Source organism: Cryptomeria japonica, chromosome 2 (genome assembly GCF_030272615.1).
Source record: "Cryptomeria japonica chromosome 2, Sugi_1.0, whole genome shotgun sequence".
In the NCBI taxonomy this organism is placed as follows: domain Eukaryota; kingdom Viridiplantae; phylum Streptophyta; class Pinopsida; order Cupressales; family Cupressaceae; genus Cryptomeria; species Cryptomeria japonica.
This window is the reverse complement of record NC_081406.1, coordinates 348474006-348501552: the sequence shown is the minus strand read 5'-3', so window position 1 is coordinate 348501552 and position 27547 is coordinate 348474006. Positions and strand designations below refer to the sequence as shown.

The 27547-nt window shown below is 37.4% G+C and overlaps 3 protein-coding genes across 5 annotated transcripts in view; 1 reads left to right on the top strand and 2 right to left on the bottom strand.

Annotated features, from left to right (window-relative positions):
- LOC131065242 (protein PIGMENT DEFECTIVE 338, chloroplastic) overlaps nucleotides 1–27547 on the bottom strand; it is a 153509-nt gene that overhangs the window by 8492 nt on the left and 117470 nt on the right. The window lies entirely within an intron of this gene.
- LOC131065241 (uncharacterized) lies at nucleotides 16397–19974 on the bottom strand. 2 transcript variants are annotated; one of them, XM_059216653.1, is made up of 4 exons: nucleotides 19652–19974; nucleotides 17631–19411; nucleotides 17425–17497; nucleotides 16397–17322 (listed from the first exon to the last, which is right to left on the bottom strand). In XM_059216653.1, exon 2 carries the CDS (start codon nucleotides 19407–19409, stop codon nucleotides 18024–18026), a length of 1386 nt encoding a protein of 461 aa, XP_059072636.1. In that variant the 5' UTR covers nucleotides 19410–19411; nucleotides 19652–19974; the 3' UTR covers nucleotides 16397–17322; nucleotides 17425–17497; nucleotides 17631–18023. The 2 variants fall into 2 exon arrangements, with proteins under 2 accessions (XP_059072636.1, XP_059072635.1); XM_059216652.1 differs by lacking the exon at nucleotides 19652–19974 and having other exon boundaries at nucleotides 17631–19606.
- Nucleotides 22790–26369, top strand: LOC131040575 (uncharacterized). 2 transcript variants are annotated; one of them, XM_057973519.2, is made up of 5 exons: nucleotides 22790–23112; nucleotides 23354–24690; nucleotides 24799–25134; nucleotides 25268–25340; nucleotides 25443–26369. In XM_057973519.2, exons 2-5 carry the CDS (start codon nucleotides 23356–23358, stop codon nucleotides 25970–25972), a joined length of 2274 nt encoding a protein of 757 aa, XP_057829502.2. In that variant the 5' UTR covers nucleotides 22790–23112; nucleotides 23354–23355; the 3' UTR covers nucleotides 25973–26369. The 2 variants fall into 2 exon arrangements, with proteins under 2 accessions (XP_057829502.2, XP_059072634.1); XM_059216651.1 differs by having other exon boundaries at nucleotides 22790–24690.

The window sequence follows — 27547 nt, the reverse complement described above, 5'->3', positions numbered from 1 at the left end:
GATAAAATTGTGGTTTCTTGCTTGTTTTGGGTCGCATCTAGGGTTTCTAGGGCGAACGGTGTTCTACAAAATTTTTGGATAGTTTTTTTACAAAATCGTAGATGTTTTTCTAAAGCAGTGGAGGATTTTTGTCCTATTTTTCTTTTGATGATTTTTGGCAAAATCATGGATTTAAGAATTTTTGCACTTTTTTAAAAATAAATCATGGGTTTCAATTTTTTGCCAATTTTTTTATCAATAAACAATCAAAGTTTATTGTTGGAGCTGATTTTTATCTCATTTTTTCAACTCTCTAAATAACAAGAGGGGTAGCTTTGCAACCCAACATCATCATGTTGGAAGGATTGTGATAAACTTGGTCATGTACAGGAGTTCTACAAAAAGCAGTTGTCTAATCAAAAGTCTAACCAAGGAAGGTCTCAACAGTAAGCTCATGTTGCAAAGCATACTAAAGAGGAGTCAATCTTCTATGCATTCGTGGCCAAATGACCTACTGTCATAACCCCACATTTTTGTAATTATTTAATAAAAGATAACATTTATATTTTCCGTTATTATTTAATAAAATATGTATTGATGATATTTTTTATTATTAATGTTAACGATTAATTGAGCTTTATCATAATATATAGATACATAATATAATATAATATTATATCTATCGTACAAATGCAATATTAATATACAATATAAATTATTATATTAATACATAATATAAAACGTTATATTGATCATATAATATATATTATAAAATAAGCATAAAAATATATATTAAATAGACAATATAGATCACACAAGAAATACTCTATAATTATTAAGAAATAAACACTAAACACCATACGATAATATTGAAACTCTAATACATGCAATATAAAGTATTTACTAAACAAACCATAATAAAACACATACCGTAATAAGGACACATTACCATAAAAGATGCAATGTTTTAAAAACGCTGGTGACTGTTAATTAAAACGCCAAAGGTTGCGGCTGGAGCAGGAGCGGTGACTCCAACAGTCACCACCACTCACGCAGCAGCCACGATTCCCAAAGGCGCCCGCTCACATACCCTCCCACGGGTATTTCAAGTGCAAGCCGAGAGGAAGGGTGGGGAGAGAAGGAGGCACGGGAAAACGGGATAAAGGGAAGCAGCGGCAGGAGACGCAGGTAAGACCATTTTGACCCTTGTTCACATCTGCAATAATATTTAATAGAATGAGGTTTTACACTTATAAATAGATTACTTTTAATTCATAGGTACATAAATGTTTGGTAGTTTGTTAATTCACAATAATTACTTATATTTAGGTAAAATACAATTCTCTACATAAATAGGAATGATTTAATGAATACAAATATAATCTATTGACATATATATATATATATGAATATATATATGTATATATATATATGGGCATACCATATAAATACATCTACACATTAAATAAATTAATAAATAATATACAATTACTAATTAAGGATGAACCACATTATGCAATTAAGGACTAGAAGAATGATCTCTACTAAGATAATAAATTAAGCAATTACATATCCAAACCCAGTGAGATAAATGAGGAATTAGGTAACAGGGATATCAGGAACTAGGCCTCTGTCAGGTAGGCCACCCACTGCAGTTGACAAAGGGCTTCTGGCAGGAGGGCCAAGGGGGAGTGTACCGCCCTTGGGCCTGATAAGCGCTACGGGCATCCTAAGGTAGCTTATCCTCTTGATCCCACTAGGAATTAAATATGGAATTGACTTATTGATAACAAATGAACTCAAATGAATTTTGACTAATTACACCCTAGATGAATTAATCAATCATTAAAATTCATTGTTTGCATGTTTCCTTAGATTTGCGAAGTTGGGACATTACAATTGGTATCAGAGCCTGATTCTGCCATCCTGTTAAGGGTTGTTAATGCAAACTTATCAAAGGAGAACCAGAGGAAGTAGTAACCACATGGGTGAACCATTGGAAAATGAACTTAGAACATTCATGGAAAACAATGATAGAAAAACTCAAGCTCTAATAGAGCAAAATGAAAAAACAAGTCAGGCTTTGCTTCAAGCCTTACAAGATATGAATACCACCATGAATACTCTTAGAATCAGTCCAATGGCAGAGAAGAAAACTCTAACCATTCTGAAAACACTCATAATACATCTTCTAGCTCCAGGATACAAAAACCCAATTTCCTACCTAGAGAGGGAAATAATAGGGAAGAAACAAATAACTCCTCCATGAATAACACAGAAGAAATAGCCATGGCCTATGCTAGATTAGGGCCAGAAGTAAGAGAGATTGTATCTTTTAGGGAGTTTTGTGAAGCAAAGAAAAATGAGACCCCTAGGAGAAAACCATTCAGCAGGGATCTAAAACACAAAGTAAATAAACTATCAATACCTAACTTTGATGGCTCCGGAAAAATATCAGCCCAAGCATGGATACAAAAACTTAATACATATTTAAATCTCAGCCCCATGACAGAAGATGATGCAGTCCAATTTGCCATTTTACACCTAGAAGGTTTAGCCCATGAGTGGTGGTATCATGGCACCCTCACACAAGGTCATGATGGTATAACAACATATGACGAGTTCACTCAGAAACTCATTAAGAGATTTGAGAGGAAACACCCACAAAAAGATTTCAAAGAATTAACCCTCTTAAGACAAAGGGGAACAGTGGAAGAATACATCACTGAATTTCAAAAAATTTCCGTAAGGGTCTCAGGAGTGGATGAGGACAGGCTCACCTATCTTTTTGTGGAGGGACTCAAAGACTCCATTAAAGGATAGATGAGAGCATTAAAACCCCCTACCCTAGACGATGCCATAGATAAAGCTTTGGGCCTAGAAGACACTTCAACTTGGGAGAAACCCTCCAAAACATTCACTAAAAATACACATACTAAAGAATGGCCTAGGAAGGGAAACACCTTTAAAGAAAGGGAAGAGCTTAAGAGAAAGAACGTATGTTACCATTGTCATGAGAAATGGGAATATGGTCACAGTTGCAAAGAGGGAAATGAAAGAGATATGCTTAAGAAAAAAAATCTTTGTTTAAAGTGCAAAGAAAAGTGGCAACCGGGTCACATATGTGGGAGGAAGAGCCAAGCCCATAACTTGGAAGCCTTATCTAGTGATGAAGAAGAAGAATTCAATGAACCCCCAAGCAAAAGAGAAAAAATTACCGAAGAGGTGCAAGTATCATTAGCAGCAATTTCCGTAGCCTCAAAACACCATCCCTTTAGAATCAAAAGTGCGATCAAAGGGCAGAGGGTAATTGCACTACTGGATAGCGGGGCTACCCACAACTTTATTGATAAAAGCTTAGTTAAGAGATTGAAGCTGACAACACAAGAGTTTAAGGGTTTCCAAGTAGCCCTTGCCGATGGATCCACTTCCTCATGTAACCAAAAAATCCTTCAATTAAGCATAACATTAGGGAAATACCCTACCAAAGAAGATTTCTATGTGGTCGAGTTAGGGGATTCAGATGTAATCCTAGGAATTCCTTGGATACATTCCTTGGGAAGATTCTATCTCGATCACCCCAAATTGGAACTATGTTTCACTCAAAATGGGCAGGAAGTGTTAATCAAAGGGTTGCATGATGGCACAACCAGAATGGTAACCTCCAAAAGAATGGAAAGGATTTTTAGACGTAGTCAAGGAGAGTGGGCTGCCCAATGCATGATACTAGACCAAAATTCAAACCAAGGGGAAGCCATTCATGTTGATATTAAACCCATTATTAGAAAACATAAAAGGGTGTTTGAAGACATCCCAAAAGGACTGCCACCCACGAGAGGGTTTGAACACACTATTGAACTTGAAGAAGGTGCAAAACCAGTAATCACCACCCCTTATCGCCATCCAAGGGGCTATAAGGAAGAAATTGAGAAAGCTATCAAAGAACTTCTAGAAATGGGGCACATTCAACCTAGCTCCAGTCCTTTCGCCTCCTCTGTTGTACTGGTAAAAAAGAAGGATGGGACCATGCGGATGTGCATTGATTATAGGGCACTCAATAAGAAGACTATAAAGAACCGATACCCTATCCCTAGGGTGGACGAACTTATAGATGAATTACATGGAGCAGTATACTTTTCAAAAATAGATTTGAGATCAGGATACCATCAAATAAGATTGAGGAAGGAAGATGTTCCCAAAACAGCTTTCCGATGCCACTATGGCCACTTTGAGTTTTTGGTCCTTCCATTCGGCCTTACAAATGCCCCTGCCACTTTCCAGTCATGCATGAACCACATCTTCAGAGGACAATTAAGAAAGTTCCTGTTAGTATTCTTTGATGATATATTGATTTACAGCAAAACTTGGGAAGCACACTTGAGACATATAGATGAAATTTTGGGCCTACTTGAACAACATTCTCTTTTTGCCAAAATGTCAAAATGTGAGTTTGGGATGGAAGAAATTTTGTATCTTGGTCATAAGATCAGCACCCATGGAGTTAAGGTGGATGAAGAAAAAATTGAAGCCATCAAAAATTGGCCAAAGCCCAGAACCCTCACTCATCTCAGAGGTTTCCTAGGTTTATGCAGTTACTATAGAAGATTTGTTAAAGGATTTTCAAAGCTAACTTCTCCCTTAACTAATTTAACTAAGAAGGGAGCATTCTTATGGTCAGATGAAGCCCAATCCGCATTTGAAAAACTTAAAGAGGTAATGAGTTCTTGCCCGGTCTTAGCAATTCCGGACTTTTCAGCACCCTTTGAGCTTTATTGTGATGCCTCAGGAGAAGGCATTGGAGCTGTCTTAATGCAAAAGAAACATTCCATAGCTTTCGAAAGCAGAAAACTTGGAGACACAGAAAGGACCTATTCAGTTTATGATAAAGAAATGCTGGCTATTATGCATGCATTAGAGAAGTTCAGACAATACCTGATCTGTGGGAAGTTTATAGTTAAAACTGATCTTAATAGCTTGAAGTTCTTTCTCAATCAAAAAGATTTGAATGATAGACAACAGAAATGGGTGAGTAAACTTCAGGCATATAATTTCGACATAGAATATATGAAAGGGAAATATAATGTTGTGGCAGATGCTCTCTCAAGGAAACCTTACTTGGGGTCTTTATCAATCCTATCTATAGATTGGAAAGCAACTCTAAGTACCGAATATGCTAAAGACAAATTCTCTAGCAACATTCTAGATGGGAAAGAAACAGATGAAAATTATCGGGTAATTGATGACCTCATCCTCTACAAAAACAGAATCTATATTCCATCCGGATCCAATATGAAAGTAGACATTATAAAGACTTACCATGACCTTCCTTTAGCAGGTCATCAAGGGTATTATAAGACCTACAAGCAGATCAGAGAAAGATTTTCATGGAAAGGACTGAAGGAAGATGTATTGAGGCATACCCAAGAGTGCATGGTGTGTCAAAGAAATAAAGAAGAACACACCTTCCCTTCAGGGTTACTCCAACCACTACCCATCCCAAATCAAAAATGGGAGAGTATATCCATGGACTTCATAACAGGACTCCCAAAGGTACAGAATAAAGATTGTATTTTTGTAGTAGTAGACAGATTAACAAAATATGCACATTTTATGGCCATTCCTTCAAGTTTTGGAGCATCTCACGTAGCCGACATCTTCTTTAAAGAAATCTTCAAGTTACACGGTTTACCCAAGAATATTGTGAGTGACAGAGATAGACGATTTCTTAGCATATTTTGGCAAGAACTATTCAAACTAGCAGGGACAGAGTTAACACCAAGTACCAGTTATCATCCACAGACCGATGGGCAAACAGAAATCGTAAACAAATGGATAGAAGGTTATCTAAGGAATTATGTTTCAGGTCAGCAGAATGCTTGGGTCAAATGGCTGCATCTTGGAGAGTATTGTTACAACACAACCCATCACATGTCAATTCGAATGAGTCCCTTTAAAGCCCTCTACGGGTATGAAGCAACATCCTTTGGGGACCTCATCTGCTCCGAAAGTCATGTACCAGGTGCAAAAGATTTCCTCCAGCAAAACACGGATATCATGAATGCCCTTAAAGATAACCTTCACCAAGCACAAAATCAACAGAAAATGTATGCAGACAAAAAAAAGAATTGAAAGATCTTTTGAAGTAGGAGACTTGGTATTCTTAAGGCTCCAGCCTTATAAGCAGACATCCATTAAAATCAGTGGAGCTGAGAAATTGAAACCACGATTCTATGGCCCTTATAAAATTTTGAGAAGGATAGGAGAAGTGGCCTATGAATTAGAGCTACCAGATCACAATAAAATACACAATGTATTTCATGTATCCCGACTAAAAAGGGTTTTGGGTCAACACATTTCCCCTTGTACCGAGCTACCCCCAATTGATAATGAAGGGAAGTTGATTTTGGAGCCTGAGCTTATCCTTGACAAGCGAGAAAGAGAATTAAGGAGGACCATAACGGAGTATTTAGTCAAATGGAAGAACCTTCCTAGGGAAGATGCCACATGGGAGGGAGATGAGACCATTAATCATCTTAATCCCAGATTGCTTGAGGACAAGCAATTTTGAGTGGGGAGGGCTGTCATAACCCCACATTTTTGTAATTATTTAATAAAAGATAACATTTATATTTTCCGTTATTATTTAATAAAATATGTATTGATGATATTTTTTATTATTAATGTTAACGATTAATTGAGCTTTATCATAATATATAGATACATAATATAATATAATATTATATCTATCGTACAAATGCAATATTAATATACAATATAAATTATTATATTAATACATAATATAAAACGTTATATTGATCATATAATATATATTATAAAATAAGCATAAAAATATATATTAAATAGACAATATAGATCACACAAGAAATACTCTATAATTATTAAGAAATAAACACTAAACACCATACAATAATATTGAAACTCTAATACATGCAATATAAAGTATTTACTAAACAAACCATAATAAAACACATACCGTAATAAGGACACATTACCGTAAAAGATGCAATGTTTTAAAAACGCTGGTGACTGTTAATTAAAACGCCAAAGGTTGCGGCTGGAGCAGGAGCGGTGACTCCAACAGTCACCACCACTCACGCAGCAACCACGATTCCCAAAGGCGCCCGCTCACATACCCTCCCACGGGTATTTCAAGTGCAAGCCGAGAGGAAGGGTGGGGAGAGAAGGAGGCACGGGAAAACGGGATAAAGGGAAGCAGCGGCAGGAGATGCAGGTAAGACCATTTTGACCCTTGTTCACATCTGCAATAATATTTAATAGAATGAGGTTTTACACTTATAAATAGATTACTTTTAATTCATAGGTACATAAATGTTTGGTAGTTTGTTAATTCACAATAATTACTTATATTTAGGTAAAATACAATTCTCTACATATATAGGAATGATTTAATGAATACAAATATAATCTATTGACATATATATATATATATATATATATGAATATATATATATATATGAATATATATATGTATATATATATGGGCATACCATATAAATACATCTACACATATTAAATAAATTAATAAATAATATACAATTACTAATTAAGGATGAACCACATTATGCAATTAAGGACTAGAAGAATGATCTCTACTAAGATAATAAATTAAGCAATTACATATCCAAACCCAGTGAGATAAATGAGGAATTAGGTAACAGGGATAGTAGGAACTAGGCCTCTGTCAGGTAGGCCACCCACTGCAGTTGACAAAGGGCTTCTGGCAGGAGGGCCAAGGGGGAGTGTACCGCCCTTGGGCCTGATAAGCGCTACGGGCATCCTAAGGTAGCTTATCCTCTTGATCCCACTAGGAATTAAATATGGAATTGACTTATTGATAACAAATGAACTCAAATGAATTTTGACTAATTACACCCTAGATGAATTAATCAATCATTAAAATTCATTGTTTGCATGTTTCCTTAGATTTGCGAAGTTGGGACATTACACCTACAGATCATGTCTAATCTTTTGTAGGGTAGTTAATAGAATGACCATTAAGGGAGGATACTATAGTAATATTCTAATATTTAGCGTGTAATGGTCATCTAGTTAGTTTTAGGAAGTTTCCTCTCTATCTTTCGTTCTCGATTGTTTCTTTTATAGAGACATAACTTGTACTCTCTATTTAAGGAGTTTTCATCTCCTTTGCAAATAACGAATTATCATTTCAACAAAGGCTCGATACTTGATAAAAATTTTGCTCAATAAATTTGTACAAAAGGCAGGCTTGGCTTAACAAACAAGAACACAATGCAACAAATAATAATCAACTTTGAAATTTCTCTTGTTGCAGTCCTACCTCAAAACTATAGCCATCAAGAAGGAAACAAATAAAAAGATACAAAGTTTGCCAGAACAATGGATTCTAAGTAAACTTGGTTCATGAGCACCATAGATTATTTATCTTCAACAGAAATCATTTGCTGTTCCTAACCACTGCAAAAGATATTATCAAATATGAATGCACACCCCCTACAAATACGCCACCTATTATCCTCTTCTCTCAATGCCTTTCTCGCTGAATTGTTTTCTTGCAATGGTTCAAACTTCAATCTTTCACACAACGAGTCAAGCAAGGATCTCCTCTATGCAGGGACATCACTTGCTTAGGGGAGGAAAGGTGGGCAACACCCAAGAGGAATCACGAAAAACTCACCACTTCCAATGCACCATCCTAGGAATAATAATAGCAATCTACACAATAAATACTTTTCACATATAAAAAATGGCTTGTAAAAAAAAGCATGTAACAATTGCCACCATTAGCTGTAATGCACTACAATATCCAAGGCATTTAAGATGGAAATATTCTCTCATTACCATAGGTGCAGAAAATGAAGCATAATATTTTCTCATATCATATGCCAATATGATCTACAAATGTATAGGCTGAATAATGGTAACCATGTGCTCTAATAGCACTCACGGGTTCAACCAAATAGCAAATTATGCACGCATTCAAAAACAAACTAATAACAAATCAAATACATGGGTAAAATGATGGAATATGCCAACATACATATGGTTACCCGATAATCCTAGAGAGAAATTTACCCAATTTACTAATGTTTTGGCTTAGAGTAGATCCGATTTACAATGAAAAGTATTGTACCCAACATAGGGCAGAAACTCAGCAGGCCTAAAATTTGACTTGGACTTGGGACTGGGGAAAAGCTCAAGCAAAAACTCGGGAAATTTTCTAAACATTAAAAAATAAATATTTTTTGTAAAATACTCTATAAAAACATGCATAAAACTGAATTTACAAAGGTCATAGATAGTTTTTTCTTCATTTATAGATGTAAAAATGAGTTCAATGCACCATATATAGAAAACTCAATGAAAACTCGCCAGGAATCGTGAGACTCGCGAGTCCGATGACAAGTTGAGTCGACTTACCACAGACTCGTGAGCCGCATCCTGGCGAGTTACCTCTCAGGAATCGTGTGTTTTGGGGCGAGACTCACGAGTCCCAAGCTAGGAGTCTCGTGCCTAGCTTTAAACGCCCAGCAAAGCTTAAAATAAAATAAAAATCACTTTTCTTTCATTTATTTTCATTTATAACCTTTTTCGTAGTATTTTAAGCTTGTTTTTGAATTTTGTTTTTTTCAAATCATTGATTGTCATTTTTTTGTTGATTTTTCACAAAACCCTACTAATTTTTTTTTTTCATGTTAAAACAACAATGTCAAGTTCAACTCCAACTCCAACTCCAAGGGCCATCTAGGGAAGACCCAGCATGGAAGTATGGAATGCCGAGGAATAAAAAGGGTGAGGTCACTCGTACTGAATGTGGTAAATGGAGATAGGGGGTATCAATAGATTCAAATACCACATTGCAAAAATATCTAGACAAAATGTGGAGATACGCCTTGCATCAGCTCTCGAGATGGTTAGAGAGATGAAAGCCCTTCTTTTTGGCTTTGAGATGAGAAAAGAAGAAAAACAAAAAATAAAAGAAGCCATAGCAGCAGCATTATCTAGTCCTACGCCACTAGATGCCCTTGGTGGCCCAAGTCCAAGACAACATTCATCTTTTGGTGAGAGTCCTAAAGTTTCTTTTTCTAATGCTAGTTAGATTCCTCTTTTTATCAGGACCAAATTACTTTATTCCACAGAATGTTCCAAGAGCACAACCTTCACTTGAAGGTACCAGATGGAATAAAAAAAAACATCATGAAGCTAGAATGGCAGCAACGAATTTTTGGTACTACAATAATTTACTGTCCAATGCAGCAAACAGCCCATATTGGGAAGGATTGGTAAATGCATTCACAGCTGCAAGCAAGGGGTTTAAGGCCCCAACAACTAAAGACTTGAATGGGCCATTGCTACTAGAAACCGTAAAAAATACACAAGTTGTGGTTGATGAGCAAAAAAGAGTTTGGAGGAGAAAAGGATGCAACATTTTATCAGATGGATGGATGGATGGACGGAATAGGACTCTCCTGAACTTCTTAGTGGCATCTAATGGTGCTTTGGTGTTTCTGAAGTCTATAGATGCCTCCAATGAAATAAAAAATGATGAGACTTTGTGCAATTTATTAGATGAGGTGGTCCAGCAAGTTGGTGTTGACAATGTTGTCCAAATTATCACGGACCATGCAGCTGCATATGTAGCTACAGGTAGAATGCTTATGGAGAGGCATCCTACAATTTCATGGAGCCATTGTGATGCACATTGCTTGGACTTGTTGGAGGACATTGGCAAGATTGGATGGGTGAAAAGTGTGGTTGAAGATGCAAAAATTGTTAACAAATTTATCTATAACCATACTTGGGTCCTTTCTTTGATGAGAATTAATGGCAAGGACCTTGTGCGACCAAGAGTTGCACAATTTGCTAGCCACTTCCTCACATTGCAAAGCATTCTTGGTGCCATTCCTCATCTGAAACAAATGTTTGTGTTTGATGCTTGGTTGGAGTTTGCATTTTCCAAAAAAGCTGAAGCAAAGAAGATTGTAAGTGTTGTCTTTGATGACACATTCAACAAAAAAACAGAGGAGTTGATCAAGGTAAGTAACAAAAATTTTTTATAAGATAATCTATTTGCTGTTTTTTTTTTGAGGGGTTAATTTTGTAATAATCTAAAATTTGTTTTTCATTTTTTTAGGTGACAGAACCTTTGGTAAGGGTTTTTTTGTATGGTGGATGGAGAGGGCATGCCAATGGATTTCATTTATGAGGCCATGGATAGGGCCAAAGATGCCATTTCACATTACTATGGTGGAAACAAGAGAAAAATATGAAATCATTTAGCGCATCATTGATCAAAGATGGACAAACCAACTCTACCACCCGATACATGCCTTGGCCTACTTCTTGAGCCCAAAATTCTACTTCTCTGATACATTTAGGGCTGATGAGGAGGTCATGGTAGGTGTTATTTCATGCATAGTTTTAAAACTCGTGGACTCGCCACGGACTCGCGAGTCCATGGGAGCCACGAGTCAACTCACCAAGGACTCGCGAGGCGAGTCCTGGTGAGTTCATCTGAAAGACTCGCGAGTCTTTTACAAGGACTCACGCGAGTCTTTCAAATGGACTCGCGCGACCCAGAAAAAAAGTCATGCAAGCTTTAAAATTGAGTTTTTTTTTTTTTAAATTTGCCTTCATTGGGCATAACTGAGGGAGTGAAAAATAAAAGAAAAATAACACCCGATGCCTTTATAAAATAATAAAAGTATTTTTGGCCTCGCAGGGCGCTGCCCCTCGACCCCGCCCTGTATCGCGACAGGGAGCGCGCAAGGGGCGCTGCCCCTTGACCCCAACTTGGGGGCGCTGCCCCCAAACCCCCGTCGAAAAATATAGCGGGAAATTGCGCCGATGGAAGTAAGGAAAATTTAACCTCTAAGTCTGATTAGGCTCCATATAAAAGCATAATTAGCATTGAAGAAATCTTGGTATTATACATTTTAGAGTTGAAAGTTTGAAACTATGAGTATGTGACATGTGTAATGTTTCAATTATGGCTCTTATGTTCTCTAAATGCATTAATTTCTTTATGTTTTTTTGTAAAACTACAGTTTTTTTTTTGCCGAGTCCTTGCCGAGTCTTTCACGAGTCCGAGTCCAAGTCCAAATTTTTGGTTTGCCGAGTCCGTGGCGAGTCCGAGTGTTTCAACTATGATTTCATGTACTAATAAGGTGGCACCTAATAATGAGTTGAGAGACAAGGTTCTTGATGAGTTGGAGGTGAGATTTGCAATTTTGCTATATCTTATTTATGAATTTTTTATGTTGAGTCTTGACTATCTAGAAAAATCCATTTTTTATTTGTATTTTAATTTTAATTTTTTTCTTTTCAAGGTCTACACGGGTTCAGAGGGGAGACTCTTTTCTTCAACTCAAGTTGTTGATAGGAGAGAAAAACAACCAGGTAAAAAATTTAGTTCAATACTACATTTACAAGAAAAAATTAGAAACTTTATTCTCATATTTTTTTACTTAGTTCTTATATTTCTAAATGGTTTTTTGTAGATTTATGGTGAGAGAATTATGGCGTTGGCATACCCAATCTTCAAAAGATAGCCATTTGTATTTTGTCCCATCCATGTAGTGCTTCTAGGTGTGAACAAAATTGCAGTTTATTTTAGAATATTCACACAAAGAAGAGAAATAGGTTGACCCAGCAGCGCCTAAATGATCTTGTCTTCGTCTAGTACAAGTTTACAACCTTCCCCTTCGAATTAGAAAGGTGGAGGGCGTTTCACATGAGTCCATTGACTTGGATGATATTGATCCATATGGTGAATGTACTATCAATGAACAAAATGATGATGATGTCCTCCTTATTGAAGAAGATCTTGCGTTATTGGAGAGAGGAGCAGCAGAATTGGATGCAATGGAGGTGGACAAAGACAGTTTTGATTTTGAAGAACATGAACAAACAACTCATCCCATAGCACCTTCTAGTTCTAGGCCTAAAAAATTGAGTTACATTGGGAGAAGAAAGAGGAGGATGCAAACATTTATTTTGACATTGACTTATATGTAAACATTTATAAACTTATAATGTTGTTATTATGTTATACATTTGAAAGTTTGAAACTTGAAACTATGTGTATGATCATGATCATTGATCATGATTCATGAATGATGAAATTTCAAATATTGAGTGTTTGAAGATCATATGACGTGAAATGTTTGAATTATGGCTCTTCTGTTCTCTAAATGCATTAATTTCTTTTTGTTTTTTTGTAAAACTATGGTTTTCTTTTTTCCCAAGTCCTAGCCAAGTCCTAGTCGAGTCTTGAGTCTGTGGCCTATATTGGGTTGTCGAGTCTGCGACGAATCCAAGTTTTCAAACTTTGACATGAACAACATATTAGGCCCATTGTGACACGGAGGTGGAACACAATGTTGTGGAGGGGTTACATTGAGTAAACCACAGGCGAGGTTGGATAGAATTATATTAGCTCAAAGAGACCCTATTGGATGGTGGACATGGAATGGGAGGGATAGACCACAATTGAAGGTGCTTGCTACTTCCTCCTTTCACAAGTTGCCAATTCCTCTATTGCAGAGAGGAATTGATCCACATATGGCTTTATCCACTCCATCAAGAGGAATAGACTTGCATCTAGATGAGTGGAGAAGCTAGTGGTTGTGCATAGTGCTCTTCAAATTCAAGATCGTCAGACTCCAGAGTATCAGCAGACTCCAGCTTTACGGTGGGATGTTGATCCCGAAGAAGTGGCCCAGGTTGACGAGGAGGAGACACCAAGGGGATTGGTTGAGTTTCTATTGGATGAGGTGGACGTGGACCATGACAGTGGCAGAGACTCAAAGGAGAACACTGATTTTGATGCAATGTTAGGAGATACAGATTTGGGGCAGCAGTGTGCTTTGTTTTTTTGTATTTTTATATCATAATTGACAATGAAACTATATAGCAGCAACGTAGCCTTTGGGCATTTTGTATGTTATTTCTTTAATATCACATGCATATTGACAATGAATTCTGAATTATGAATGCATAATGAGCATTGACAATGAATTTTGAACACAAATGTTGTATTGTTAAAACTTAGCAATCTAAAATGTTTTCATATACATGCTATATCCATGTTTCCATATGAATATAATGTATATATGCATGCTTTATCCATGTTTTCATATGAACATTTAAAATTTCCCTATAAATTTTAAATTTTCCCTATATTTTATACAGCCATCCCCTTTGCCATATCCAAAATTGGCAAAAAAAATTGCCATCCCAAAACCCGTCCCCTCATCCCCTACCGTCCCTGTCCTAAGAACTCAGGGTAACGTAGATGTAGACTAGAATAAAAATGGTCCAACAAGATACCATATAGGATGCATTCCATTTCGAGGAAGTTAAGTAAGAGTCTATATGTCCTTGCATCCGCACCGAGTGCCACTAACAAAAATGATCATTGCAATGGCTCTTATTTCATGCATACAAAATTGGGACTGTATTTGAAGAGATAGATTGTGTGAACTTTTCAGATTCAAGGTACATTATCAACTTCAACTTTAAACAAGAACTTAGAACTATTTTAGATGCGTAGCACACACAAAGACTATTCTTGTACACAAAGCACAAAACACTTATCTACAGGTATGGATATTGCATGCTGATGAGAATAATAGGCTTTATAAGCAATGTAAAATGTCCCAAGATAACATTGGCATCTGTAAATTGGAGAGAGATCTATCAATATTGATCAATTAAGTACATACAAAACAAGAAAAATAGGTCTGTTAAATAGATACAAGTTACAACAGCCTGTATGTAACCATATGCAACTAATTACAATTAATTTTCTATACAGGCATACATCAATTATACATTTTATATCATTCTTTTTAATTAACCTGTGTGCTATAGCTTACAAAGTAGAGAAGTAAGGTAAAAAATTAAAAATAATATCAAAATTGCCATCACGTCTATCTCCCCATTACAGTCGATATCTTCGTTAACAGTCAGACACTGTCCAGTTGAAATGTAGATGTGGGGGTTGCTATGAAGCTAATGAGAAACATGGTTTTTGACAATGTAGTGGTTTTGGAGTGTGCTGTGAGATATGGCAAAATTGACATTTCAGAAATAGGTAGAAGCAAAGAAATGAGATGAGAGAAAATGGCTTGTGTCTCAAGGTGAGATCACAGCATAATATAGACATACATATTCACTATTACAACTGTCATCTTTAATGTTACATCTACCTCATTCAATGACAGTATACAAGTTCATGAAAGAGCTGCAACAACTATAACTTTATTTGATAATCTAAACCTAACTACTCAAATACATAAAAGCGTGAATACACTTCATTACATTATTACTTTTTGAATGCATTCTAATATATATATCAGAAAGACAAAAAGTTACACCTGGTTTTCCAAACGCTTGACATCATTGTCCCTAAGGAGGGAAAGGATATTATTTGGAAGCGCCCATGGCAGAAGATGAAGGCAATGGCCTTGGATGGTTGCAATTCCCTGTGGTGAAAATCAGCTCCTCTAGAGAGGCCCATTTCCAATCTTTGTGTGTGGCTGGTGAGTAATTAAGAAATCTGAAATTGCTTAGAGGCTTAATTGTTTAATTCCCAGCAGTAAATAACAATATTTTTATCTGTTTGGTCACAATTATATAAAGATATCGGTAGGGCACTTGCCCATGGAAAAAATCTGAAAGAGGCATTGACAGCACATGAAGGTCGCAGCTTCAACTCTCAGGTGTTTATCTTCCTTTATTTGGTGGTTTTCTTCAGTCTGGGAAGAGAAAGCTTCAAGCTCAAAAAACTTTAGCTTCCCTGAATGTATAGACTCTCAACAGGTGACTGTTTTTTCAGCATCCTTGCTGCCTCACTAAGGGGTAATTTTTGATGTTCATGCCATCGGATGAAGATATAATATCGTTTAAATATAGTTGATATTTAGCTCCTTACTTTTCATTCTCTATGCTTATTGTACAATATTGTAAGCATGTAAAAGACTCTTCAAGACAGATTTTACAAATATAATGGCAGACTTCCACTTAATTTTGGAGCTTAATTTAATAGTTTTCAATTCTGCCAATTTATACAAATGCCTAGTTTATGGAAATGTAGAATCATGGATTTTATTGGTAATCCATTTTAGTAAGTTGTGTTGTTATTCACACATTGTAATTAGTGTTACAAATAAGACAAATGTTTTAATGCCCACATTGGTTATTGCATTATTGTCACCTTAGTGTGCATCAATTACTTTTTGGTTATCTACAGTTGTGTCTTAAGCATCAATCATTTGATTGACTAGCCAATAATTGTAAATCAGATGTCAAGGTAATGGCCCTGATGTGATAGGTCATTCTTGTACCCAAGCACTACATTGCATCATACAGACCCCATGGTTTCAATCATAGTTGAAAATCTCGGACTCGCCTCGGACTCGGCAAACCAAAATTTTGGACTCGGACTCGGACTCGTGAAAGACTCGCGAAAGACTCGGCAAAGACTCGGCAAAAAAAAAAAACCGTAGTTTTACAAAAAAACATAAAGAAATTAATGCATTTAGAGAACATAAGTGCCATAATTGAAACATTACACATGTCATATGATCTACAAAGTACAAACACGCAATATTTGAAATTTCATCATTCATGGCAGCATATTCAAGTTTCAAGTTTCAACTCTAAAATGTATAATACTATAATGGCAGCATAAGTATATAAATGTTCACAAAATTACATATAATGATATGTCCAAGTCCAACTGCAAATGTGAAAAACAGCAATGTGAATGAACAAACCAAAGAGAAGACTACATCTTCCTCTTTGTATTTTTCCTAATATAGCTCAATTTTTCAGGCCTTGAGCTAGAAGTAGTAGCAGTGGGTGTTGTGGTATCTAAATGGTGAGATGAGTCTTCTTCAAAGTCATAGTCCTCATCATCATCCTCATCTTCGTCCTCATCTTCATCCAATCTTGCTCCTTCTGCATCTTGTGCTGCTCCTCTCTCTATTTCTGCAATTTCTTCTTCGGTAAGGAGGACATCATCACCATCATTTTGTTCATTCATGGTCCAATCACCATATGGATCAATTTCATCCAAGTCAATGGCCTCATGTGAAACACCCTCCACCTGTCTAACTCGAAGGCGAAGGTTGTACCGAACAAATACTAGATCATTGAGCCGCTTTTGTGACAATCTATTTCTCTTCTTTGTGTGAATGCTTTCAAAGACACTCCAATTTCGTTCACACCCAGAAGCACTGCATGGCTGAGACAAAACACGGATAGCTATCTTTTGAAGATTAGGCGTGCCGGCACCATAATTCTCCCACCATAAATCTACAAAAAACATTTAGAAATATTAGAATTGAGAAAAAAATGTAACAATCAAGTTTGTAGGTTTTTTCTTGCACCGTTGAACTAAGTTACTAAATGTTTTACCTGGTTGTTGTTTTCCTCTCCTATCAATTGCTAGTTGTGATGAGAAGAGTCTCCCCTCTGCACTTTTGTAGATCTTGAACAATGGAATGAACATTTCCAAATTCAGAAATAGATACTAGATAGTCAAAGTGTCAAACTCAAATTCAATAATGAACATTTCCGAATTCATAAATAAAGATAGAGCAATTGCAAATGTCAAATCTCACCTCCAACTCATCAAGAACCTTGTCTCTCAACTCAGGATCAGGTGTCATCTTATCAATGCATGTAATAACACCTGCCATGACCTCCTCATCAGCCCTAAATGAATCAGAGAAGTAGAATTTCGGGTTCAAAAAGTAGGCGAAGGCATGTATCGGTTGGTGGAGTTGGTTTGTCCACCTACGATCAATGATGCGCCAAAAGATTTCACATTTTCTTGCATTTCCATGATAGTAATGTGAAATGGCCTCTTTGGCCCTATCCATGGCCTCATAAATGAAACCCATTGGCATGCCCTCTCCATCCACCATACGAAGAACCCTCACCAAAGGTTCTGTCACCTAAAAAAATTAAAACAAATTTTAAATTAATACAAAATCAACCCCTAAAAAATAAAATCAGCAAATAGACAAGATTGTATAAACTTTACTTTTGTGTTTGTTACTTACCGCAGTCAACTCCTCTCCATTTTTATTGAACCCATCATCAAAAACAATGGTCGCAATCTTCTCTGCTTCAGGTCTTTTGGAGTATGCAAACCCCAACCAAGCATCTGACACAAACATCTGCTTAAGATGAGGAATGGCACTAAGAATGCTCTGCAAAGTGATGAAGTGGCTAGCAAATCGTGTCACTCCAGGTCGCACAAGGTCCTTGCCATTTGTGTATTTTCTCATCAAAGCAAGCACCCAAGTATGGTTGTAGATGAATTTGGTGACACTTTTTGCATCTTCAACCACCTTCTTCACCCATCCAATCTTCCCAATGTCCTCTAGCACCAAGTCCAAGCAATGTGCAGCACAAGGACTCCATGTAATCGAAGGATGCCTTTGCATAAGCATTCTACCTGCAGATACATATGCAGCTGCGTTGTCCGTGATAATTTGGACAACATTCTCAACTCCAACTTCCCGAACCACACCATCCAACAGATTACACAAAGTCTCTGCATTTTTTATTTCATTTGAGGCATCAACAGACTTTATGAATACCATTGCACCATTTGAAGCCACCAAGAAGTTGAGAAGAGTCCTATTCCGTCCATCTGTCCATCCATCAGATAAAATGCTGCATCCTTTTCTCTTCCAATACCTTTTCTGATCATCAACCACACCTTCTGTATTTTTCACAGCTTTCTCTAGCAATGGCCCACTGAAGTCATAACCTGTTGGGGCCTTAAACCCCTTACCCGCCACTGTACATGCATTAACAAAACTTTCCCAATACACATTGTTTGCTGCATTGAAAGATAGATTATTGTAAAACCAAAAGTTTGAAGCTGCTATCCGTGCTTGTTCATGCTTCTCTTTATTCCATCCTGTACCTTCAAGTGAAGGTTGTGCACCTGGAACATTGCGTGGTACAAAAAAATTAGGGTCTGATCTAACAGGAGTGCCACTAGCCTCACCCTCATTGTCACCAAAAGATGAAAGTGACTGACGACCCCGACTATGACCAATGGGACCCGAAGTGGACAATGTGGGATTCATTGCAGCTGCTATGGCTTCTCTTGTTTTTTGCCTTTCTTCCTTATGCATATCATTCTCAGCAAGAATGGCCTTCATCTCTCTAATAATTTCAGGAGTTGATTTGGAGCATGCCTCCACACCATATCCAGGTATTTGTGCAAGGTGGTATTTTAATCTATTGATTCCACCAGTCATCCATCTTGTGCATTCGGTGCAAGTGACCTCCCCCTTTTTGCTTCCTGCAATCCCATATTTCCAAGCTTTATCTCTTTGTCTTCCTGACCTTGGGGTTGCCCTTGGAGTTGAACTTGCCATTGCTGATTTAACATGAAAAAAAAAAATCAGCAGGGTTTTATGGAAAATCAACAAAAAAAATGACAATGAATCATTTGGGAAAAATAGCATTCAAAAACAAGAAAAAAAAAAGAGGAAATAACTTAGGAAAGAAAATAGAAAAAAATTTGGCAGCATATCCCCTTGTTTTTCAAGATTTTTTTCAGTTTCAAAACAATGAAATGATTCAAATGAAAAAAAAAAAGGAGGAGAAAAATCCTTACCTAGATCTCTCTTGCTGATTTTTCCTTCTTCCCTCTACTCCTCCAAACCCTTCTAACCTGCTCCAGCCAAAAAAAACCCAAATTGAAGTCAAAAAATGAAAAAAAAATTGGTTTTAAGCCCCACGGGCGCGTTTTTTCTGGGCCCGCGAGTCCCTGTGAAAGACTCGCGAGTCCGAGTGAAAGACTCGCGCGAGTCTTTGCGAAAGACTCGCGAGTCTTTCACAGGGACTCGCCTGGACTCGCCACGCGAGTCCTAGGCGAGTCGACTCGGCTCGCCAAAGGACTCGCGAGTCCGTGGCGAGTCCGAGGCGAGTCAAAGAGTTTTAAAACTATGGTTTCAATATTCGCCGAGTACTCCCAAGTTGATAAGGCAACCAAGTAACTTGCACTCAAACTCGACTACTATGTGCAGAGGAGTTTGTGGAAAGTAGTCAGTCAATCCTGAGTATAGCAGACATGTCCAAACACAGAAAAATAGGGCATGCACAGAATCACACCTTGTGCAGTGTCAAGTTTCTATATTTTTTGGGGGGGGCGTTAAATCATTGCTTTAAATGGTGAGTGTGGGCAAGGGATTGAATCTTGCAGGTTGTTCCTAATCTTCAATCAAAGTTGTTTCAACTTTCACACATGTGCTCAGCAACAACAAATATATTGCTATTCTTTGTCTATTGTACCTGTGCTACTTTAGTTTTGTCCCTTTGGAGCTTGCAAAAAAGGATAAGCTGCAGTACCCTTGTTGCATTGGATTCAATCCCTAGTTGTCTCTAAAAACCTGCACATACAAACCCTAGTTGTAACTTGTTCGTACCCTTGATGCTATTTTTAAATTTGCCAAGTTTTGCCAAATCAAAATTGGATCTCTCAAGTTTTGCCAAGTCAAAACTATAAATATTGTACACTACCTTGTTGAATAAAGATATCATTCTCTCCATTTTCTGTGTTGAATTGATAACAGATGATTTTGTTTCTGCAAGTAGTGTAATTTAGTAGTATAGCATTCCACTTTGAACATTTTTGCAAAGTCAAGTCAAGTTCAAGTAGAATGAAAGTAAAATTATGGTGAAAATAACCTACCAATAAATATTGATGACAACACTTTACTGAATTGTGAATAGAACAGCCACTTCATGAACCACTCAAAACAAGATAAGTCAAACTAACTCAAAACTCCAAATATTCATGTGATATTTCGGTATGAGAACACATCAAAGAAGAATCTGAGAGAACAATTGCCTGCAGATTCAATATGAACCAAGAAGTAACTGAAAATTTTGTTTGCCTGTCAGACAACTGGCCCAAGCTCCCTAGAGAAGCGCTACATTACCTTGTAAGATTTGCATGTTGAGTGAGACCACAAATCATAACTACAGAAGATTCTATGGTGGTACATGAAAAGTTGTTGGGAAGAAGACTGATCTGAAAACTGGCATAGTAGAGGAAAGAATTAAAACCATTTAGAACCCAGAAAAAGGTTGTAGATGATGATGACACATTTAAGTAGACAAAGGAATTGGATAGCCTAATAGATTGGTGGAACAATAAAATGACAAAGGCATTGAGAGGCAGCAAATTCTAAAAACATAAGGCATGTTCAGAGTTGAATTGGAGGCCAAATCCAAATAAATTTAAGTTGAGGCCAGCATGCCAATAGAAGCACGAGCCAGAGCTGGAACAAAGGAAGGGCTAAGCCCAGCTCAAAGAACCTTAGAATATTTGTGAACAAGAAGTAGAGTTTGCAAGACAACTGCCCCTTCCAGAAGGAGGAATTGTTGCCCTTCTCAACCAAGTTGGATTGGAAGGTGTTGCAGAGGAATCGAAAAAGGAGTCAACTTAGTCCCTTTGTTCAAAGGCAAGTCTTTATCTGTATAAGAAGCCTAGAAATTTATTTATCAAAGAATATTTGGTGTATTATAGATGTACTAATGAACAGGTGCATGGTATTTGGGCTCTACTATTCCCATCAAACCAAGGATGTACTTATGACTGTGTCACAGCAATGTATGTGTCAGGGCTACAGCATTGAATCAAGTTCAGCTGAATGGATGCGACATAAGGGGGATAAAGAAAGGCATAGGTATACTGATGAGAGGAGAAACTACAGTTATAAGGAGAGCAGTTATAGGATCTAAACAAATTGCTGGAAACGCACACCCAAATGCTATAAAACAATATATTATTTTATGTGCACCTTATACAAATTAAGGTTGCCTGCAACAATCAAAACAAAACTCACAGCAATCTTTAGAGATAATAACATGATACTTACAAACATTGCACTCACATAGTCATAAAGAGACAAAAAACAACACACAGTATATATCCACACAGAGAGAATATGGAAAGAAGCAGCTGGAATAGCAACTCTGCCCTTGAGTAGGCCCATTCATACCAACACGGGCTGTTATTCATTCTTCAACTGCTTGCTAACATGTTCTCAGAATAACAACACAATTATAGTCATCCAAACAATTTATAATATGCAGCAATCAGAATAAAGATATTACAATGGCAGCAGATGCACTGATTGTAATTCACTCTATATCTCTATATTTTACATAGCTGAAAGGATTTATTTGTAGGCATGTACAATAATAGTATTTTTTCTCCTATATGCCACCAGCCAGAAGACAACAAAATTGCTCCAGCTTGGGTCAAGCAGCTGAAAGCCTGAAACAATGAAAACATTGTCTTTTGGATAATTGGATGGGAAGTTAGGCATTGTAACAATGCTGAAGAGATGCACTGGCATTAGTGAAGACAGGCTGGTGGTCACAGATGCCAACTATCAGTCAATTTCATTTCTGCCCATCAGCCTCATCGTACAGATGTATGTTCTACCCACAACTTGCTAACATGTTCTCAGTATAACAACACAATCACAGTCATCCAAACAATTTACAATATGCAGCAATCAGAATAAAGTTATTACAATGGCAGCATATGCACTGACTGTATTAGGAATTAATTTTATATCTCTATATTTTACATAGCTGAAGGGCTTTATTTGTAAGCATGTTTAGAAAAACAGATAGATACAGTAGTAGTTGTTTTCTCCTATCTTTATGCCACCAGTCAGAAGAAAACAAATTGTTCCAGCTTGGGTCAAGCAGTTGAAAGTTGAAACCATAGTTTTAAAACTCTTTGACTCGCCTCGGACTCGCCACGGACTCGCGAGTCCTTTGGCGAGCCGAGTCGACTCGCCTAGGACTCGCGTGGCGAGTCCAGGCGAGTCCCTGTGAAAGACTCGCGAGTCTTTCGCAAAGACTCGCGCGAGTCTTTCACTCGGACTCGCGAGTCTTTCACAGGGACTCGCGGGCCCAGAAAAAACGCGCCCGTGGGGCTTAAAACCAATTTTTTTTTCATTTTTTGACTTCAATTTGGGTTTTTTTTGGCTGGAGCAGGTTAGAAGGGTTTGGAGGAGTAGAGGGAAGAAGGAAAAATCAGCAAGAGAGATCTAGGTAAGGATTTTTCTCCTCCTTTTTTTTTTTCATTTGAATCATTTCATTGTTTTGAAACTGAAAAAAATCTTGAAAAACAAGGGGATATGCTGCCAAATTTTTTTCTATTTTCTTTCCTAAGTTATTTCCTCTTTTTTTTTTCTTGTTTTTGAATGCTATTTTTCCCAAATGATTCATTGTCATTTTTTTTGTTGATTTTCCATAAAACCCTGCTGATTTTTTTTTTTTCATGTTAAATCAGCAATGGCAAGTTCAACTCCAAGGGCAACCCCAAGGTCAGGAAGACAAAGAGATAAAGCTTGGAAATATGGGATTGCAGGAAGCAAAAAGGGGGAGGTCACTTGCACCGAATGCACAAGATGGATGACTGGTGGAATCAATAGATTAAAATACCACCTTGCACAAATACCTGGATATGGTGTGGAGGCATGCTCCAAATCAACTCCTGAAATTATTAGAGAGATGAAGGCCATTCTTGCTGAGAATGATATGCATAAGGAAGAAAGGCAAAAAACAAGAGAAGCCATAGCAGCTGCAATGAATCCCACATTGTCCACTTCGGGTCCCATTGGTCATAGTCGGGGTCGTCAGTCACTTTCATCTTTTGGTGACAATGAGGGTGAGGCTAGTGGCACTCCTGTTAGATCAGACCCTAATTTTTTTGTACCACGCAATGTTCCAGGTGCACAACCTTCACTTGAAGGTACAGGATGGAATAAAGAGAAGCATGAACAAGCACGGATAGCAGCTTCAAACTTTTGGTTTTACAATAATCTATCTTTCAATGCAGCAAACAATGTGTATTGGGAAAGTTTTGTTAATGCATGTACAGTGGCGGGTAAGGGGTTTAAGGCCCCAACAGGTTATGACTTCAGTGGGCCATTGCTAGAGAAAGCTGTGAAAAATACAGAAGGTGTGGTTGATGATCAGAAAAGGTATTGGAAGAGAAAAGGATGCAGCATTTTATCTGATGGATGGACAGATGGACGGAATAGGACTCTTCTCAACTTCTTGGTGGCTTCAAATGGTGCAATGGTATTCATAAAGTCTGTTGATGCCTCAAATGAAATAAAAAATGCAGAGACTTTGTGTAATCTGTTGGATGGTGTGGTTCGGGAAGTTGGAGTTGAGAATGTTGTCCAAATTATCACGGACAACGCAGCTGCATATGTATCTGCAGGTAGAATGCTTATGCAAAGGCATCCTTCGATTACATGGAGTCCTTGTGCTGCACATTGCTTGGACTTGGTGCTAGAGGACATTGGGAAGATTGGATGGGTGAAGAAGGTGGTTGAAGATGCAAAAAGTGTCACCAAATTCATCTACAACCATACTTGGGTGCTTGCTTTGATGAGAAAATACACAAATGGCAAGGACCTTGTGCGACCTGGAGTGACACGATTTGCTAGCCACTTCATCACTTTGCAGAGCATTCTTAGTGCCATTCCTCATCTTAAGCAGATGTTTGTGTCAGATGCTTGGTTGGGGTCTGCATACTCCAAAAGACCTGAAGCAGAGAAGATTGCGACCATTGTTTTTGATGATGGGTTCAATAAAAATGGAGAGGAGTTGACTGCGGTAAGTAACAAACACAAAAGTAAAGTTTATACAATCTTGTCTATTTGCTGATTTTATTTTTTAGGGGTTGATTTTGTATTAATTTAAAATTTGTTTTAATTTTTTTAGGTGACAGAACCTTTGGTGAGGGTTCTTCGTATGGTGGATGGAGAGGGCATGCCAATGGGTTTCATTTATGAGGCCATGGATAGGGCCAAAGAGGCCATTTCACATTACTATCATGGAAATGCAAGAAAATGTGAAATCTTTTGGCGCATCATTGATCGTAGGTGGACAAACCAACTCCACCAACCGATACATGCCTTCGCCTACTTTTTGAACCCGAAATTCTACTTCTCTGATTCATTTAGGGCTGATGAGGAGGTCATGGCAGGTGTTATTACATGCATTGATAAGATGACACCTGATCCTGAGTTGAGAGACAAGGTTCTTGATGAGTTGGAGGTGAGATTTGACATTTGCAATTGCTCTATCTTTATTTATGAATTCGGAAATGTTCATTATTGAATTTGAGTTTGACACTTTGACTATCTAGTATCTATTTCTGAATTTGGAAATGTTCATTCCATTGTTCAAGATCTACAAAAGTGCAGAGGGGAGACTCTTCTCATCACAACTAGCAATTGATAGGAGAGGAAAACAACAACCAGGTAAAACATTTAGTAACTTAGTTCAACGGTGCAAGAAAAAACCTACAAACTTGATTGTTACATTTTTTTCTCAATTCTAATATTTCTAAATGTTTTTTGTAGATTTATGGTGGGAGAATTATGGTGCCGGCACGCCTAATCTTCAAAAGATAGCTATCCGTGTTTTGTCTCAGCCATGCAGTGCTTCTGGGTGTGAACGAAATTGGAGTGTCTTTGAAAGCATTCACACAAAGAAGAGAAATAGATTGTCACAAAAGCGGCTCAATGATCTAGTATTTGTTCGGTACAACCTTCGCCTTCGAGTTAGACAGGTGGAGGGTGTTTCACATGAGGCCATTGACTTGGATGAAATTGATCCATATGGTGATTGGACCATGAATGAACAAAATGATGGTGATGATGTCCTCCTTACCGAAGAAGAAATTGCAGAAATAGAGAGAGGAGCAGCACAAGATGCAGAAGGAGCAAGATTGGATGAAGATGAGGACGAAGATGAGGATGATGATGAGGACTATGACTTTGAAGAAGACTCATCTCACCATTTAGATACCACAACACCCACTGCTACTACTTCTAGCTCAAGGCCTGAAAAATTGAGCTATATTAGGAAAAATACAAAGAGGAAGATGTAGTCTTCTCTTTGGTTTGTTCATTCACATTGCTGTTTTTCACATTTGCAGTTGGACTTGGACATATCATTATATGTAATTTTGTGAACATTTATATACTTATGCTGCCATTATAGTATTATACATTTTAGAGTTGAAACTTGAAACTTGAATATGCTGCCATGAATGATGAAATTTCAAATATTGCGTGTTTGTACTTTGTAGATCATATGACATGTGTAATGTTTCAATTATGGCACTTATGTTCTCTAAATGCATTAATTTCTTTATGTTTTTTTGTAAAACTACGGTTTTTTTTTTTTGCCGAGTCTTTGCCGAGTCTTTCGCGAGTCTTTCACGAGTCCGAGTCCGAGTCCAAAATTTTGGTTTGCCGAGTCCGAGGCGAGTCCGAGATTTTCAACTATGGTTGAAACAATGATAACATCCTCTTTTGAATAATTGTATAGGAAGCTACGCATTGTAACAAGAAGAAGAGACACAGCAGCATTTGTGAAGTCAGGCTGGCAATCACAGATGGCAACTAGCAGTCAATTTCATTTCTTCCCATCAGCCTCATTCTACAGTCATATGGAAGAACAGACCACATCCATCTGCAAAATTCATTCTTCTATTCACAGCTTGACCATTCCATACTTGTTCCTTGCCATCAAAATTGATCCAGGAGGATTTATTAAAGTGTATCAGCTATATATACCTTCCTGCAGCAAGCTGTAGGAGGATGCAAACAGTCCACAGCTCACTAGTTAACCACATAGATAAACTCGCAAATTAGAATTCCTATTTCTTATCATTTTTCTTTCAAAACTTACCAATTCTGTCTTATTACCCAACAAATTAATCTCTGGTAGCGAGAAGTGTGTTTTGAGGGAAACATAAGGAAAATGGCATGAAATGAGAATGAAGAGGATGAGAAAAGAGGAAGGAATGCATGTTGTAAATGTACAAATTCAAGCTCATCACATTGAAGACCTATATTCTACCATGTTATTATGCTGTTTGATCTTATAACACATGTTTTTCATTATCGTGTTCATAACACAATAGAATGCCACCTGGATGATCTACTTGGAAATTCTGAAATCAAAGTAACTGTGCTAATGATCTTAGAATCATCTTTGAGAAACTTGAGAAATATTACATTAGCCTCAATCCCAAGAAGTGATTTTTCAGTGTCTCCACTGAAAATCTCGGTTTGATCTTCTCATTAAGGCATTAAAATTGATCCTAATAAATTCAAAACCATAATTGAAATATCTTCTCCTGAAAGCATCAATCAATTGCAAAACTTTGTTAAAAGACTAAAGAGTCAATTTCTTAGAAGTCTCGCCCCATGAAACCTTTCATCAAACCTTCTTCCACTGCAAGAATGTCAGATTCATCTGATCATTTGAGGTCTATCTCACACATGAGGAGCTTAAGTGCATGTTGCTGCATGCGCCTCATTCCTGATCAAGAATTCATCTTACATACATCTATCTCAAATTGTGCAATTGTGAACGTGCTTGCAGAAGTCAATTCCACTAGAAAGAAGTGTTTGGTATCCTAGATGTAGAGGTTCCATTATTATTTTCTGAATGA